Source organism: Schistosoma haematobium, chromosome 7, assembly GCF_000699445.3.
Source record: "Schistosoma haematobium chromosome 7, whole genome shotgun sequence".
NCBI classification, from domain to species: Eukaryota; Metazoa; Platyhelminthes; class Trematoda; order Strigeidida; family Schistosomatidae; genus Schistosoma; species Schistosoma haematobium.
The window spans coordinates 6,667,605-6,684,060 of NC_067202.1; the positions used below are offsets into that span (position 1 = coordinate 6,667,605).

General features: G+C 34.5%; 1 protein-coding gene across 1 annotated transcript in view; it reads left to right on the forward strand.

Moving 5' to 3' along the window:
- Window positions 1–16,456, forward strand: part of IGDCC3 (Immunoglobulin super DCC subclass member 3) — an 88,952-nt gene that overhangs the window by 35,078 nt on the left and 37,418 nt on the right. Inside the window, exons 8-11 of the mRNA XM_051208410.1 lie at window positions 2,137–2,329; window positions 4,008–4,264; window positions 10,259–10,326; window positions 13,187–13,358. Of these exons, the coding sequence (XP_051064319.1) occupies window positions 2,137–2,329; window positions 4,008–4,264; window positions 10,259–10,326; window positions 13,187–13,358 (690 nt within the window). The remainder of the gene's footprint in view (window positions 1–2,136; window positions 2,330–4,007; window positions 4,265–10,258; window positions 10,327–13,186; window positions 13,359–16,456) is intronic.

Consider the following 16,456-nt stretch of genomic DNA (forward strand, 5'->3'; position numbering starts at 1 on the left):
GAACTTGATTTATGTTGTACTATAATGATTTACATACAGTGTGACCTATACATATCTAGCATCGTTTCTTAATTTCCTCTTTATCAGAAAGTTGATTTATTCTCTATCATAATATTAGGTTATAGCTAATGTTATCTAACTTAAGGATATGTAGTTCATACTTCTTGACGTTATTTTATATCAAATTTTTTAAGTGTTATAAACATTAAACACAGTTAATGAATGCGTAAAGCATACTATAATGGAAACTTTTTGTGTATATTGGTTCGATATATATATTTTTCTCTCCTTTAAGTATCTGTTAATGACTAAAAAGTTTTTTAACTACTATTGTTATCATTGTTAGTGATGTTAACTGTTCATGATGTCCTAGCTACTATTTGTCTATCTTTCACTCCAACACATACACACACAGCATTTTGTACATTACGTTGTTTTCAATGTGTTATATTTGAATTGGGTTTTTAACAAGATTTCGGTAGTAATAATTGTTGCATACTTACCTACCGAAATATAGAACTTTGTGAACTTTTTTTCCATTCGGAAGGTTTATGAAGCAACTAGCTATAGACATTTTTGTTAAGGTCAGGGTGGGAGTTAGCCTCTTTATTTCACTGATCTCTTCAAAGTATTTGCTGTTATTTACTATGTATGCTGATTGTGAGAATTGTAATTGTTGTTATTTTCATTTATTTTATTCGTACTGACAATAAAATTCTCGATAGTGTTAGTTGAAGGATTGTTGTTTTTTTTTAAGATGCAAGTTGTCGTGGTCTATGGTGTAACACATTTGGTTAACGTGAATAAATATCCTTATGGTGTTTGGTATTGAAGAATGTTTTAAGCTGAAATTCAGCTGAAACAATAGCAAATTCTATACATAGTATCAAATAATTTAAATACTGTGTCTGTCATTTCGTATGTTATCATTATTTATTTAAGCACATGAACACTTATTCAAAGAGTCACCAAAATATATATGCTCATAAAACAAATCATTGAGTTTGTGTGTGAGGTCTGGGATACTGTTTGTGTGCCAAAACCGAAGCAAGTAGTTCACGTAGGGTAACAGCTCTCCGAGCCTTTGATTCAATGATCTAATCCATAAGACAGTGTAGTAACGTTAGGAGATGAGGTCTCATGATAGCCGGTGACCAACAATGGTTTCACACATTATTTGTTTCTTCATGATTGTAGAGTCCATGCGCAACATTAGTTTGGAATCAGGGTTCTCCAACTTCTCTAGGTGGATGTGCCATACCCATCTATTGGGTTTAAGCTTCCTCCAGATAGTCGCTTCCTGTCCTCTCAAGTCCGTAAACAATATCCTTGATATGAGAAGGTAGTGAGTGAGACTTTTCTGGGGGTGGCTATATATGCGTAGCCATTTGACGAGTACCTAACTGTTTACTTATATTTGGTGCTCACTTTTAGAATAAATAGATCGTGGCCAGTTGTGAGACCAAGTGTTACGCATTTCTTAGTATTTGTAACCTATTAGCTGAATGTATCCTGCATCCTTAGTACTAAGATGTTCATATTAGGACTCAACCCCATTATATATCGAGGTAATCCGTAATGGGTCTATAAACATTAACAAAAGTTGATCGAAATTCAGCCCTAAATATCAAAAATGGGATAATTTAAAACCTTATAATGATGTAGTCGGTCTACCTGTTGCTACCTGAACTCAATAGCCCAATGAATAGCGCGTTAGGCGTTTGCGCAATAGATACTGCGTTCTAGTTCTAGTGCGATGATCATCAATAATCCAATTCATTTGTGTTCACCTGATGGGTACCGAGTAGGGTGGAACGCTCATTCTGAATCTCACTGTTAGATACAATCCATCTATTTTATACAAAATGGCTATGTCAAAACAATCTGTACAGGATTGTGTACTTATGCCAGCAAAGACTGATTGATTAACATTCAGTTTTCAATATCTACAACGAGACCATCGAAATCCTTCATAATTCGTAGAAAAGAAGACTTCAGATGTATTCTAATTGTTTCTTCAATTTTGATGAATGTATAAAATCGTTATTTTCCCATCTAATGAATCTAACCTTCTTATTAGTTGTCTGAGTTTTTTCAAAAATTTATAAATTCATCTATTTCCCTCATTGATTCTAGCCGTTTTCGTATAATTGGAAGTGCTAGCCTCTTGATAAATAATGCACAACTTGAAGATACTGGCATTTACTCATGTCAAGCCGTAAATTTCATGATGAATTCCGTCTTAGATGAAACAACTATTCAATTGATTATTGGTAACTCACCTGTTCTAATGAATGCTTCATCGACTGAATTGCAGGCAAAATTACATGTAAGTTAATTGCTGGGTAGCTTATGTTGCTTTTTTTAGGGAAGAGGACGAATAATTTGTGTATTATAGACTGTAATTACGTGAGGTGCATAGCTGTGACTGGTGTTGTGTTAAAATGATAGATATGATCAAAATAAGTCGACGATGGTTCACAATCTATAGATTGTGAATTGAGTGACATTTAAAATGTGAACCATTTGGTGCTAGATCAGTAATTTAAAGGTAATAAACCCAACTTATGAACGCTGTGGATTCAACCTTTAACAGGGTTTTGCGTATTGATTAATCTCTTAGGAAGAAAAAGTGTATTCAGTTCTTTTTCGGTTCTTAATATGTATCTTGGTGAAGTTCTACGAAATTAAGATTTTCAATGTGGACAAAAGTAATTTATAATTGTATAACGTTTTCTTAGCTATATGTTTTTAAAAACAGTTTTTTCATAGTTTAAATCATAAACTGATCTTAGCTAGACTACCATTGAAAACGTAGGTTGGCAATTATTCCTGGATAATGTCAACATCAATCCAATAGGCATACGTTAATGGTAAACTGAACCCTATATATTGTACATCTCATGAACTCTCACTGAAGAATGAGTATAATTTAAGGCAGTGCTTACCAAGTCCGATATTCATATGTGAAGCAAATAAATAACGGGATCCATAAAAAATCAAAAACAGTTTGACCGACTCATGTATTAACGATAAAAGAACTTCGAATCCTAAAACTATAACAGTTAGTCTCTAGATTGATTTAATACTTGAAAATTATAGTTTAGAATGATTGGTACTTGAGTTTATGAACATGTGTGCTATATTCTACATAGCTAGCTTATAACCAACTAAGCAATTAATGTTCAAAATAACTTGATAATATGAGGAATTCTTTGGTAATATGTAAACAATGACTGCTAGATGTATACCACTGTAAGAGTATTAAGACTGCGAATAAATTCAACCAACAAATTCTTAATTTTTCGTATGAAAACTTGTGTTATGTATATATACTGACGGGTTGATTAACTTTGAAATGCTCTGATACGGTCAAGGGTGGGAATAGTCCACTTTCCCTCTCTAAATGCTCTTATATGGCCACACGTATGTAGCCATCCTCAGAAAAGTCTCACTCACTACCTTCTCATATCAAGGATATTGTTTACGGACTTGAGAGGACAGGAAGCGACTATCTGGAGGAAGCTTAAACCCAATAGATGGGTATGGCACATCCACCTAGAGAAGTTGGAGAACCCTGATTCCAAACTAATGTTGCGCATGGACTCTACAATCATGAAGAAACAAATAATGTGTGAAACCATTGTTGGTCACCGGCTATCATGAGACCTCATCTCCTAACGTTACTACACTGTCTTATGGATTAGATCATTGAATCAAAGGCTCGGAGAGCTGTTACCCTACGTGAACTACTTGCTTCGGTTTTGGCACACAAACAGTATCCCAGACCTCACACACAAACTCAATGATTTGTTTTATGAGCATATATATTTTGGTGACTCTTTGAATAAGGGTTTATGTGCTTAAATAAATACATAAAAATAATAATGTCTTTTCTTTTCTTCCACCGCCCGGTTAAATCATTCGATTGTAAACTTAATTTTGATTATATCTATTGTATATTCTGAATTTATTTATTATAATTACGTATTTTTATAACATTACAGTTCGAGCAAATATTATGGTGTAATTTTGAAACATACTATCCAACAATTGTACAGTGGCGTAAAAATGGTGAAATAATTCAAGATAGTGAATATTTTCGTATCTCAAATAATTTTACTCCACTTTCCAATCAATCTAATCAGTTCCAACACCACCATCAGTACCTCCGACAGAAACAGCAACAGATCATGACACAAATTAAAATTCAACGAATTTTACCGAATGATTCAGGTTATTTTCAGTGTTTAGCAGAGAACAGGTAGTTTTTTTTATTATTACCGTTTTTATTAAATTCATACATTATTTACCTAAGAGGCATTGGTTAATCAGAGGAGCTTCTATTTTGTTTGCAGACTAGCGATTTTGTTGTAATTTAATATTTCTACACAGAGTAGTGGTTGAGCGGTTAGAGAAAGTCGGGTTTTGTCCAGTTAACCGTGGGTAACAACGATCTATTGACTTGGGTATGGACAATTTAATATTCTCGGCATAGGGGGGGGGTCTATAAAGATTATAGAATTTCCATGTCTTAAAACACGAATAGTTCTTAGCTGGACCACCGCTAAATATTTAAAGGTACTGGACAGTCGTTTCATACTAGTATGAGACTCCTTAGCGGTGCGCATCAACCTCCCCGATACCAGGAGTCACACTCAAGACCCGCAATACTTTCCCTAGTTGTCATATACAAACAGTGAGATTAATAAGCTTACAAAACTAATCTGCTAAACTATCCGCCCCTATTTTAAATTCGGCTTGGTAATATATTAGTCTAATTTCGACCTAAATTCAACTGGAAGAGAAAATATGATTGTTTACTGAAGCAACTAACCTCGCTTAAGATGGTTGAGACATGTGTCACTGTTGTAGAGTGTACTGATTTGAAAAGTGAACGAGGTATGTGATTGTTAATGTGAATGAACAGGATATTATTCAACTGCGAAAATACTATTCAATAGTCTATATGAAGTGGGTATGTGATGGCTGCACACAAATCATGCATTCTCTAAAAATCTGTTAGACTTACTTTTTCATGTATATGCAATCTTTTTTTACATATTACTACCATTGAAATAACTGCTTCTGTGAATTTGTTATCCATCTTGTTGTACTAATGGGGTATGGCAACTTGGACCGATGCATATATGTGCCTGGTCATGCGTCGCATCTGACTGACTGTTAGATTTCTCGGTCATAACGTGGGATTGCCTGGATTACAGAGGGAAGGAATAAATCCTCCTTCCTTATAACAATCACGTATCTTTAATCAGACTGAGCCTATACTGATGATAATAACGCTTATTTATTCAGTCGTTTATCTTCTCTCTCGAGATTTTGTATTCCATTATCATTTCACTGAGATTTTATTTCCAAATCTCATTTTGTTTTCACAATCACTTCTTTGTTTTTATACATGTTGCGATGCAGTAGTGGTGTGTCTCTAACAGATGTACATGGCTAGAGCGTCGGCTGAGCAGTTATATTACCTAACTTTCGCCACTAAGCCCTATTTTAGACTCTACTTCACCTACTTCGATCAGGGCAGTGTAGTTGGAAACCACATACATAGTTTTGTACATATTAGTTGAATTAACCAATGAACTAACTGACCTCTGAAATCCTGTATGACTAACTGACTACTTACTCATTTATTAACACGACAATCTCATGATTTTTATGGGGAGAAAATATTCCTATCAGAAATTTAAAACAATTTGTTTCTTTGATAAGCTTTATTAGTGTCATAATAGGACGAAAATTGTCAGAACTATGTGATATATTAGCGTAATACATTTCGAACAGTCTGATCACACATATACTTGTTAAGAACATTTATATATAAAAATAAAAGGTCAAATAGACAAATGGGAGGTAAGAAGAAACAAAGACAAGCAAATAATTTTTTTTCAAAAAGAACGTGAAACGCAAGGATGGATAATAAAACAGTATTACCAGGTTAGGGTAGGTCAAAGGTGAGAATAAGCTATTTTTAGGTTGACGATTATTGTCATTGTTGAATCGCAATGATGAAAATTTTTTGGGTGTGATTGAACAAATTTAGAAATTAATGAAGTTAGACATTAACACCATTGGATGCCGGCTCAGTGGTCTAGAGGTTAAGCGTTCGGGCACGAGACCGAAGGTCCCGACTTTGGATCCTGCGTGCGGGATTGTGGATACGCACTGCTGGGGAGTCCCATACTATGAGTCCACTACTCCCAGGTTTTCATTTGTGGTCTAGCTTAGACGGACTGGTGAATCCATTTGTTAAATCATTACTGTCTACTTTACGCCATGTAGTTTATTGTAAATTAACTTATTCAACATCTTAATGACATGATGCACTTCATAAATTTCTATTATTCACGCCAGGAATCATTTTTCAAATCATCGAATTTATCTGTTAAACAAATTTAAAGGGACATTAACGAATTCTATGTACATATTTGAATGTTTTTTTTTAAACCTGAGACAGCTAAACGTTACAAAAATAACCATTATCACAAGTAATTGAAATATTGGTCATGTTAAGGGCTTAAGTGAATAGGCTTAGGTTTGATATAATACCTTTTTTTAGGTTGATTAGACTGATAAATACGAATGAGGTCAACTGTATCAATTGACATTTAGCTATACCAACGTCTAATTTCGATGTAATAAATAAAAGCCAACATTTGTCAAGCTGATCAATGTTCATTAGATGATATCGACATGAAAAAAAAACCCCCATAAATATGGTAATATATGAACTATAATCACATTATCATTATTGTTCACAATAGATTCATGTAGCTTATTCACTAGGGATTCATTAGAATTTATCAGTGTTAATTTAGTTGGCAATCCCTATAAAAATAATTTTGTTGTACCAATGTATTGATCTTAGTACATAATGATAACTGAAACATTTTTATCAGTATTGACTGAATCGTATTACGTAGGAAAGGAGTTCACAGGTGTTGATAAAGAATATAATGATTATATCATTTCATTCACATTGAACATAACGGTCTATGTTACGTCCTTAGCTATATGATTATTGCGAAATACGATTGCCAAATTTAAATACGCTGACTTATACGATCAAGTTAATGACGCATACATCAATACGGGTAGCTTAAGTTCCAATTGGTCCTTTTTCCGTCTAGCCCTGCCTGTTGAGTCCAGAACGCCAATTTTATCATCCGCGATAAATATCATGTATTTTAAACATGCTTGGTTTATATACGAGCGAAATGAAACCAGATCACATCATAAAATAGAAAGTTACATTTGTACAAGATCAAGCCAAAAGTGGTAGCGATTATGAGAAACTGTGACTAATAGATGGGAATATTAAATATAGCGGTAACCAATATGTCAACTAAGAACTTATAATAAGAGGAATGCACATATACGTAGTTAAGTCCCTTAATAATTATGCAGTAAGAATATATGTATAGTATTAGTCCATGAATAGATCCGAACAGTTACCATTCATTATTCTCGTCAGGATATAACAGTATACAAAAAGATAATAGATATTACTTATCGATGAATACTAATACAAACTAACCTTAGCGCACACAAGGGAGATTTCGTAATTGTACAGCTGAAGGTTTTCTTATTTTTTCATGAATGAAGGCCTAGTAAACTTTGCTGCCGAAATGATACGAAACACAGCAGATGCAACTATGAAATGCAAAGACGGCTGAACTGTCATTGAGAATGCAGCAAACGTAAATAGAGTGCGATTAACATAAATTAATTGATGCTATATGTAATAACTTGAAAAAATCAAAGTTTAAACCAAACTGAGCGTGGCCCTAGAAAGGGCCTTTACTCGGTGTCTTCTCATTTCAGATTGTCCCCATAAAAAGAAAGAAAAGAAGTCAGATTCTCCGTCAGTAAATGGAATATGAACGTACTGTTTTATGTGTGACATGAAGTTCTGCTACGCCCATGTCTTCCATTACACTTCAAATATTATGCCATACATGGAAATATCATTTGAAAAACTCTTTTCATCCCGTGTAGTTCAATTAATTTCCTTATTATTTGTCAGTTATTTCTAAAAATTATTTCTCGACAGATCATCTTTTATCTTAATTATGAATGTAAATAACGTACAGATCTATTGTTTCTCACGTTGTCACAGAAATGGAGAACGTATTTTTGACTACATCGTTTCTCGTAGCGTTCCAATCAGTTGAAGCGTTGAAATCCGCTATCACAACTTATGAAAGATCTACTTACTGTCATTATGTGGTGAGAGATTCGCATTTGGACAGAGATCAGAATTCGTATATTGAATTTGTGTGTTGGAGAAATGGCCGTAGAAGATCTAGCGGTTCGTCACAGCGGATTAGACAGAAGAGGTAATTTGATTAATGTTATTAAAAATTTTTTGTCATGAAGGGCTTCCATGAACACTCAATGTCCGGCCTTCATGTATTGTAGGATTGTAGTAGACGGCTACTGGACTGTTGTACGTGGGAATGTGCATCACAATCACGAGTGCAATTCCCTGAGGTACCAAAGTAATTCATGGGTGTGCAGGTTAACGGAGGCCCAGTTTGAAAATGTGCGACCGCTGCTAATATCTGGTGCCGCTTCATTCCACATTAAGAATTATGCTTACCATTCTTATGGGAAACTTCTGAATGATCAAGATATCTTCAATATGCGGTACAAAGTGTTCTCACACGCGAATCTTCCTAGTAAGCCATTTGCCAATTTATAATGTAAACGATGGGTGATTACGGAAAATTAAAAGCTCACATAACATCTTTGTGTGGGCTTTGCGAATACGAATTAGACGATGAGAACTGTCTATCGTACTTTTTCTTCACGACTGGTGATCAAAGATTTTTGCAGATCGTTTCGCTGATGTTATTGGTTTGGACGGGACATACAAGACGAATAACGAGAACATCTATTTATATCAGGTCGTAGCCCTTGATATGAATTTTAAGGCAATACCCGTTTGTATTGCATTTATAAGTCGCGAAACATCGACTTCGATTTCTCGATTCCTGTCGTTCTTCCAACGGTCAACCAACAGTCGACAGGTGGTAGGCATTGTGACAGGAATCGAGAAATCGAAGTTGATGTTTCGCGACTTATAAATGCAATACAAACGGGTATTGCCTTAAAATTCATATCAAGGGCTACGACCTGATATAAATAGATGTTCTCGTTATTCGTCTTGTATGTCCCGTCCAAACCAATAACATCAGCGAAACGATCTGCAAAATCTTTGATCACCAGTCGTGAAGAAAAAGTACGATAGACAGTTCTCATCGTCTAATTCGTATTCGCAAAGCCCACACAAAGATGTTATGTGAGCTTTTAATTTTCCGTAATCACCCATCGTTTACATTATAAATTGGCAAATGGCTTACTAGGAAGATTCGCGTGTGAGAACACTTTGTACCGCATATTGAAGATATCTTGATCATTCAGAAGTTTCCCATAAGAATGGTAAGCATAATTCTTAATGTGGAATGAAGCGGCACCAGATATTAGCAGCGGTCGCACATTTTCAAACTGGGCCTCCGTTAACCTGCACACCCATGAATTACTTTGGTACCTCAGGGAATTGCACTCGTGATTGTGATGCACATTCCCACGTACAACAGTCCAGTAGCCGTCTACTACAATCCTACAATACATGAAGGCCGGACATTGAGTGTTCATGGAAGCCCTTCATGACAAAAATTTTTAATAACATTAATCAAATTACCTCTTCTGTCTAATCCGCTGTGACGAACCGCTAGATCTTCTACGGCCATTTCTCCAACACACAAATTCAATATACGAATTCTGATCTCTGTCCAAATGCGAATCTCTCACCACATAATGACAGTAAGTAGATCTTTCATAAGTTGTGATAGCGGATTTCAACGCTTCAACTGATTGGAACGCTACGAGAAACGATGTAGTCAAAAATACGTTCTCCATTTCTGTGACAACGTGAGAAACAACAGCGCTTGTACTCGGCACGTTACTCTCCTCCATAATGATGATTAAAATGTACTTCGTCGATAAGTACTGATGTTTTATAACAATCCGACAAAACATAACTAACCAATTAAAACGAACTTTAAAACTAGCCATTTCATTGGACGAAACGGGATGAAAAATATAGTAATTTTGGGTTGAAAAAAATTTTTAAAAAGGGTGGGGTTTTTTTTTTTTATAAGAAAATTGCCGTGGGGATAATGAATTTCTCCACTGTATATGCTATTCATTTTTTTTATTTGCGTTTCAGATTTGGCTCTGTTCAACATACAATTATGCTTCATGTTGTGCAATCTAATTCAAATGATTACATAAATGGTGGGTGTTAAGTCTTTTTTAAAGTTCTGTTGTTCATTTTTATGGAAGTTAATTCCAGGTCTTCAATGGTGGTCTGACACTAATCGGTTCATGATCTCAATTATAAATTATACTTTCATGAGATTATTATTAGCCTTGATTGAGTTGATTGAAGTGTAAGTAACTAGTATACGAATAAATGTACAACTCTACTGTGGCAAATCAATTTATGAGTTTATAAAATCTTTGTTGTCTGAAATATCTGGGATATGTCAAATATGTCTAGAGCATTGTCTATATCAAAATTCGATGTTAGCTAGTGTGAAAGTTGGGAGAGATGATCAAAGTAAAACATGGCTGTCATCCGTGAAGACTTTTGGTTTGAACCATGTTGGTAGACGCCAACTACTGGCTTGAGGTCTGCGCGATAACCTTGATCGGTGGTAGGAGACATTGGATAAGATGGCTCACAGTAGCACGGATTCACCCTCCATCTTGTCCTGTATCTTGATTTTCAATGTCACTCCTTACATAACTTTTCATTCAGTCTTTCCGAATCATATTCTCAATGTCTAGTCTTTCTTAGGATGATGGCGATTATGATAATTACGATTGTTTTACCATTCATCTTGCCAGTTTCATTGCATTAAGCTGATGTAGTACAGGGAATCGAGCTATCTCAATTTTTTTTCAAACCAGGCATTGAACATGATTGACTTAAGCAGGTTTTTGACCCCTGAGCTGCGTAATTCTCAGGATGTGACAACTTTTTGCTTTCGCTAGTACTATAGAGTAGAAGTAAGCATGAACAAGCTCCCTCAAGGTCTTTTGTCATATTGACTAGTGCATCAAAATAGAATTATTATGTTGTTCATATCATGAACCGACTTCAGTTAGACAACCACTGAAAACCAGGAAGTATGGAACAGCTGTTTTTTCCTAATGTAAGGACTCCTCGGAAATATGCTTACACAACTCCATCGGAGACCGGTCTCGCTGCGAGCGCTTTACCTCTGGACCACTGAGCCCGATATTCATTTATGTACATGTCTAACTTCAATTAGTTCAGGGTATTACGCGAATATCTTACACTGTCTTTTGAAGTTAACTAACCTCACATCCGACATTTTTAAGCTCTCCATTATTAACTGTTTACTACTCACACATAATGATAATCCTTTCAATATAATTTGTTAAAGAAGGTTAAATTTCAATGTGGAATAAAATTCAACACTATCACATCTGTCTTCTCATCAATCAGTAGTTGTCTGATTTAATCGGATCAGCGAGTTTGCCCAATGCTAACCATGTGTCCTACATGGATCCATAAATAGGCGAAGGGGTAATATTAGTCTAAATTTCATTTTGGTCAAAATAACAGAGTAGGAGGAATTCCAAAGTTAATTTTTACCCTGGGATAGCACACCAAACACTTTTGGAAAAGACTAACCTATCCACCTTTATAAGATTGCAGTCTTATAACTCAATGGGAAGACTCAAGCATAACAATACCAAGTGAATTTAAATTCACCCCATTGCACAAGTTAGTGGCTATCAGGACTGAGTAGCTGAGTAGATAACGCGATGGCGTTTGAAGCGAATGGTACTGGGTTCGAGTCCTAGAGTGAACATAAACTCTGAGATGTAGGTAAATCTAGTTGATGACTCCCAAATAGGACGAAACGCGCGTTGAACTGGATCCCACTACTAGCCATTGTCCATCTTTGCTTACGAAGCTTGTGAATTTAGGCAATATCGAGGCAATACTCACAGTATGCACGTATCTCAACAAGAGACTGATCAATTGCAGTCTTAAACCTCAATGGGAAGATTCAAGCAAAACAATACCAAGTGAACTATCTACCTTTGATGTGATTTTTTGTAATACTCATTAATAAATCATAAGAGCAAGTTGAGCTCCGGTAGACTTTAAACTTAGTAACTCAACTATAGGGGGGATTCAAGACTTGCGATTTCTTTTATTTAAGTATCCGTCAGCTGGATATATAGGTAGGTACATTAGTATCTTAGTTTTGATGTTCAAATCAAGACTTTATCGTGATGCTTATATGATTTTAAGATAGTGGAGAAGATTTATAGATCAGGTGAATGATTTGGGTAAAGTTTAATTTTCTGAGCTGAGTAGTTTTATCGTGGAGTATCCATTTTTCTTCTAAACAACATAATCATGACAAACTTCAGGTAGAAGTACGGTATTACATTTTATCCATATATGTCTAACAAACTAAAGTTTGTCCTGATATTGTCATTCAAAAGAACAATCGATGTTCCATGATTAAACCATCCGGCTCGATGAATGAAACTTCACTAAATACTTTGGAATTAGCTTCTATCCACCTTATGTTTAAGAATCAAGATTCTGAATTTAATAGATTATTAACAACTGTTTGACCACTGATTAGTGATCGATGTCATGTTTATCTATTTTTGTTTATTAAAAATCGGATTTTGTCGGCCGAGTTGCAATGTAGTCACTAGTCTAAATGACTTGCGATAGTGTGCCCTGGAATAAGGTGTTAGGTGGATGGACGTAGTCTTTAAAAAAACTCTGGACCTATGTTTTGTATTATTGCTCACTTGTCATCAATACATACCTGTGGTTGTGAGGGAATTAATACTCCCTGTGTGACTGGGACGCTTGCCATTCATTTTCAAAGTTCTAGACATTACTCCTGAGGTGTTTGAGCGATGACTGACCTTTTGTATGGTAGAAATATATTTATAGTTGACTGATCACAAAGTAGTAACCAATATTTTGTCTATTATTAGAATTACTATTATTACTAGTATCATTATCAACTAATAAACCTTTCATTAAACTTTTGTTGTTTATTTTCTTAAAATATCATTTGTTTTTTAGATGGAGTTGACTATAATAATAATAATAATAATTTATATATGTTTATACCTACAAATGTCGAAGTGTGGAACATTAGTGATACACATGCTTACGTTATGTGGGATGAACCACAATGGTATTTGTCAAAACCGTTCATGTATTTTATACAAATTGAATCAGATGATGCACCAGGGTAATGAATGAACTCTATCACTGTTGACTAAATGTATATATTTTTTCTTTGAAAATGTATAATATTGTTATATTGCGACGAATAGTGCTAACATATGAAGTTTTATTATTATCATCAATATATTTTTATATTCTCCCATATCTAAGCTTTCATTCAACTTTTAAATTGTTATCATATTTTTAATATTGCGGACTTATCGTTAAACTAATCATCCCCCTATTACTCTAGTTTTGTATCACTTATAACTAAGTTATGTATGCATTGTAATACCTTAGTTGTGTTGCTGTGCGATTAGGCATTTGAAGTTAATAATTGTAGGGGACTTAAATCATAAATGAATAGGAAACTGATCTGCTTCCTGTCTTCGTCTTCTGAATGGTCACTGTGTTAGAAGGAGCTCGAGGATGAATAAGTGTTAATGTCGTGGTCATTTTTATTGGTCGGTATGACGTTTGGTACATAAAAGGTTATTAGTCTTATTGGGAATATAGCTGAGGATAAGGATAATCGGACTTCGAAGAGAGAGAGAGGGATCATACAAAAACTGCTTTCCTATCATTACGGCACGATCACATGGGACCCCATACAATTCAACTAAGATATCTATGTTTTTCATCGAAATAACAAGTATGATAATTTACTACGTACTAATTGTTTTCCACGTATCATAGTATTGTGTTTTCTGACCTAGATAATTTAATTGCTAAGCTTTAATTGTCACTCTGAACCTCATATTGAAGTAGACGATTACGATATTGTTTAGAGAGACGATAAAAACTTTGCAATTATAAACTATCTCGTTTAGAGAAATACATCCTGAGAAAGCATCCACTATTGATTGGCGAATCTTCTTCCTTTCGTGTTACACTGTCCTTATAGAGAAGCTTTGACTACCATACTAATTGTGATTTTATGCGGAAGAAGTTCACATTATTCACCCAGTAAATAAGACTTGTTAAAGCACATTCAGATTTCAGCTAGACTAAGTAATAGATAATCAGATCAGATTTAACATACCAGGTCTTGGATTTTGGCACGAAATTCATTCGTCCATATGGCTAAATCGCATTTTGGCATTATAAATGATGTTAGTTCGTGATGAAAAACCTAACTGGAATTCCTGATCCCAACGTCCAACTCTGTACCCTAGTCTTAATTTCTCACAATAATTTATAACCCTCACTTAACCCTAATAAGTAGATGGACGCTCTCAATTCATCCATAATTTATTCCCATTGATACATACATCACATTCAAACCTCGGCTCCTACCCTGCTTCGTTTTCGGCAGCTTGGTATATTGTATGGACAGTCTTCACTCCAAAATTATATAACTTGGTTAACAAATAGTTTTATTTTTCCAGAAAAAGTTATTTATTTTGACAGCATCGAATAACATGACCGATTTGTGTAATGTTTGATATAAATACTTATTTATTATTGATTTAAAGTTGTATGTAGATTATTTCATGAATGCAGCTTCTATGTGCCTTATTCAGTATGATCAATCACTGATAGTGTGTTTAAATTAAGAGTTCGCTTGCGACTATCAAACTAATGATTTTCTCTTCAACGATAACTTAACACCTTGAATTTTGATCCACACACCTCATCTTCCCAATTGGACAATCTAAACACAAAGACAACAAACGGTTTTTTTTTCTGTTATTATGTTGTTATCATGACTCAAAAACTAAGGAATATATACCTCAATTGTATGACCACAACCTATTACATATAAGAAATCAGATTTTGTACATAATTTGATCATATATAATATAAAACTGAGCAATACGTTCATTATTAAATTGGTAAGAATTTAGAAACGACAAAACACATAACAACAGTTAATGAAATGAAAGCTTACAATAAGAGTAATGTAAAACTACCATAAACTAAATATTTAATAAACACAATACAAATGAGTTAGATAACATTTGAGGTACACTGTGTACTTTGTATATGTGACAATTTTAACTATTGTAGTATATCAGTGTAACAATCTGATATGGATGTGAACTTTTTTTTCTCTTCTCTGTTAATTCTGATGACTATTGATGTTAAATACAACATGTACATCTTGAGCAGATTGTCTCGATTTATTATCTTCAATAGAATTTGTAATGAAAGTCAATAGATAAAGAAAATCTTCACAGGATATACATGTGGTTCACACTTAATAAGAGCGCAAGCAAATGGGCGCATATTAATAAAATGGATCAGCGAAAAAGAGAATAAAAATTTCAACGGTGTGAAATATATTCTTTTGCTTGACGACCAACCAAAAACGTATTTTCCTAAACATATAACGAAGAGTCTACTTTCAATAAATACTGTAATGTCTCGAATTCGGTAACAAATTATCGTTGTTATTACTGTAGTCATGTTATTTCGCACATCTATTTCGGACAGCTAGGATTTAATCTATTAAAAGGAATGTTTGTGTGTGTGTGTGTGTGTGTTGGATTCCCAGCATATTAAGAGCTTGTGAGACCATTTCGGTTGACCGAAAATGTAAAGGTCATGGACTTGATTATGATTAAATATTTGCATTGAAAATCCATTGATGTATAAAATAAATTTGTACCTATTTGTCTCAAAATAAAACATTTGATTAGATTTCTCAATGAAACAATGGTGTACAAGGTCCTAGCTATCCGAAATAGACGTGCGAGATAACATGACTAGGGTAATAACAATGAAAATTTGTTACCAAATTCGAGACATTACAGTATTTGTCAGTATTTGTTGAAAGTAGACTTTTCGTCATACTTTTATTAGTTGGATTCATGAGCCTATTTAAGCTAGACCACCATTGAAAACCTAGAAGCACTGGACGGCCATTTCGTTCTAGTATTGGGTTGATCGAATCGATTTTCATCTACACTACAAATCATCTCGAAATGATGTGGAAAATTTGTAGCTCAGTTGGATGCTCTGGGTAGTATTGACATCTTGGAGCTAAATGGTTTAATTGCTGGGAGCTTTGATTGTTCTTCTAGACACCATCTTCAGCTCCTACTTCATGTAGATGCTGCACTACAAATCTTTTCCATTTTAAATATACTTCTTGTGAAGGCTGTGATAAACAATTTAATT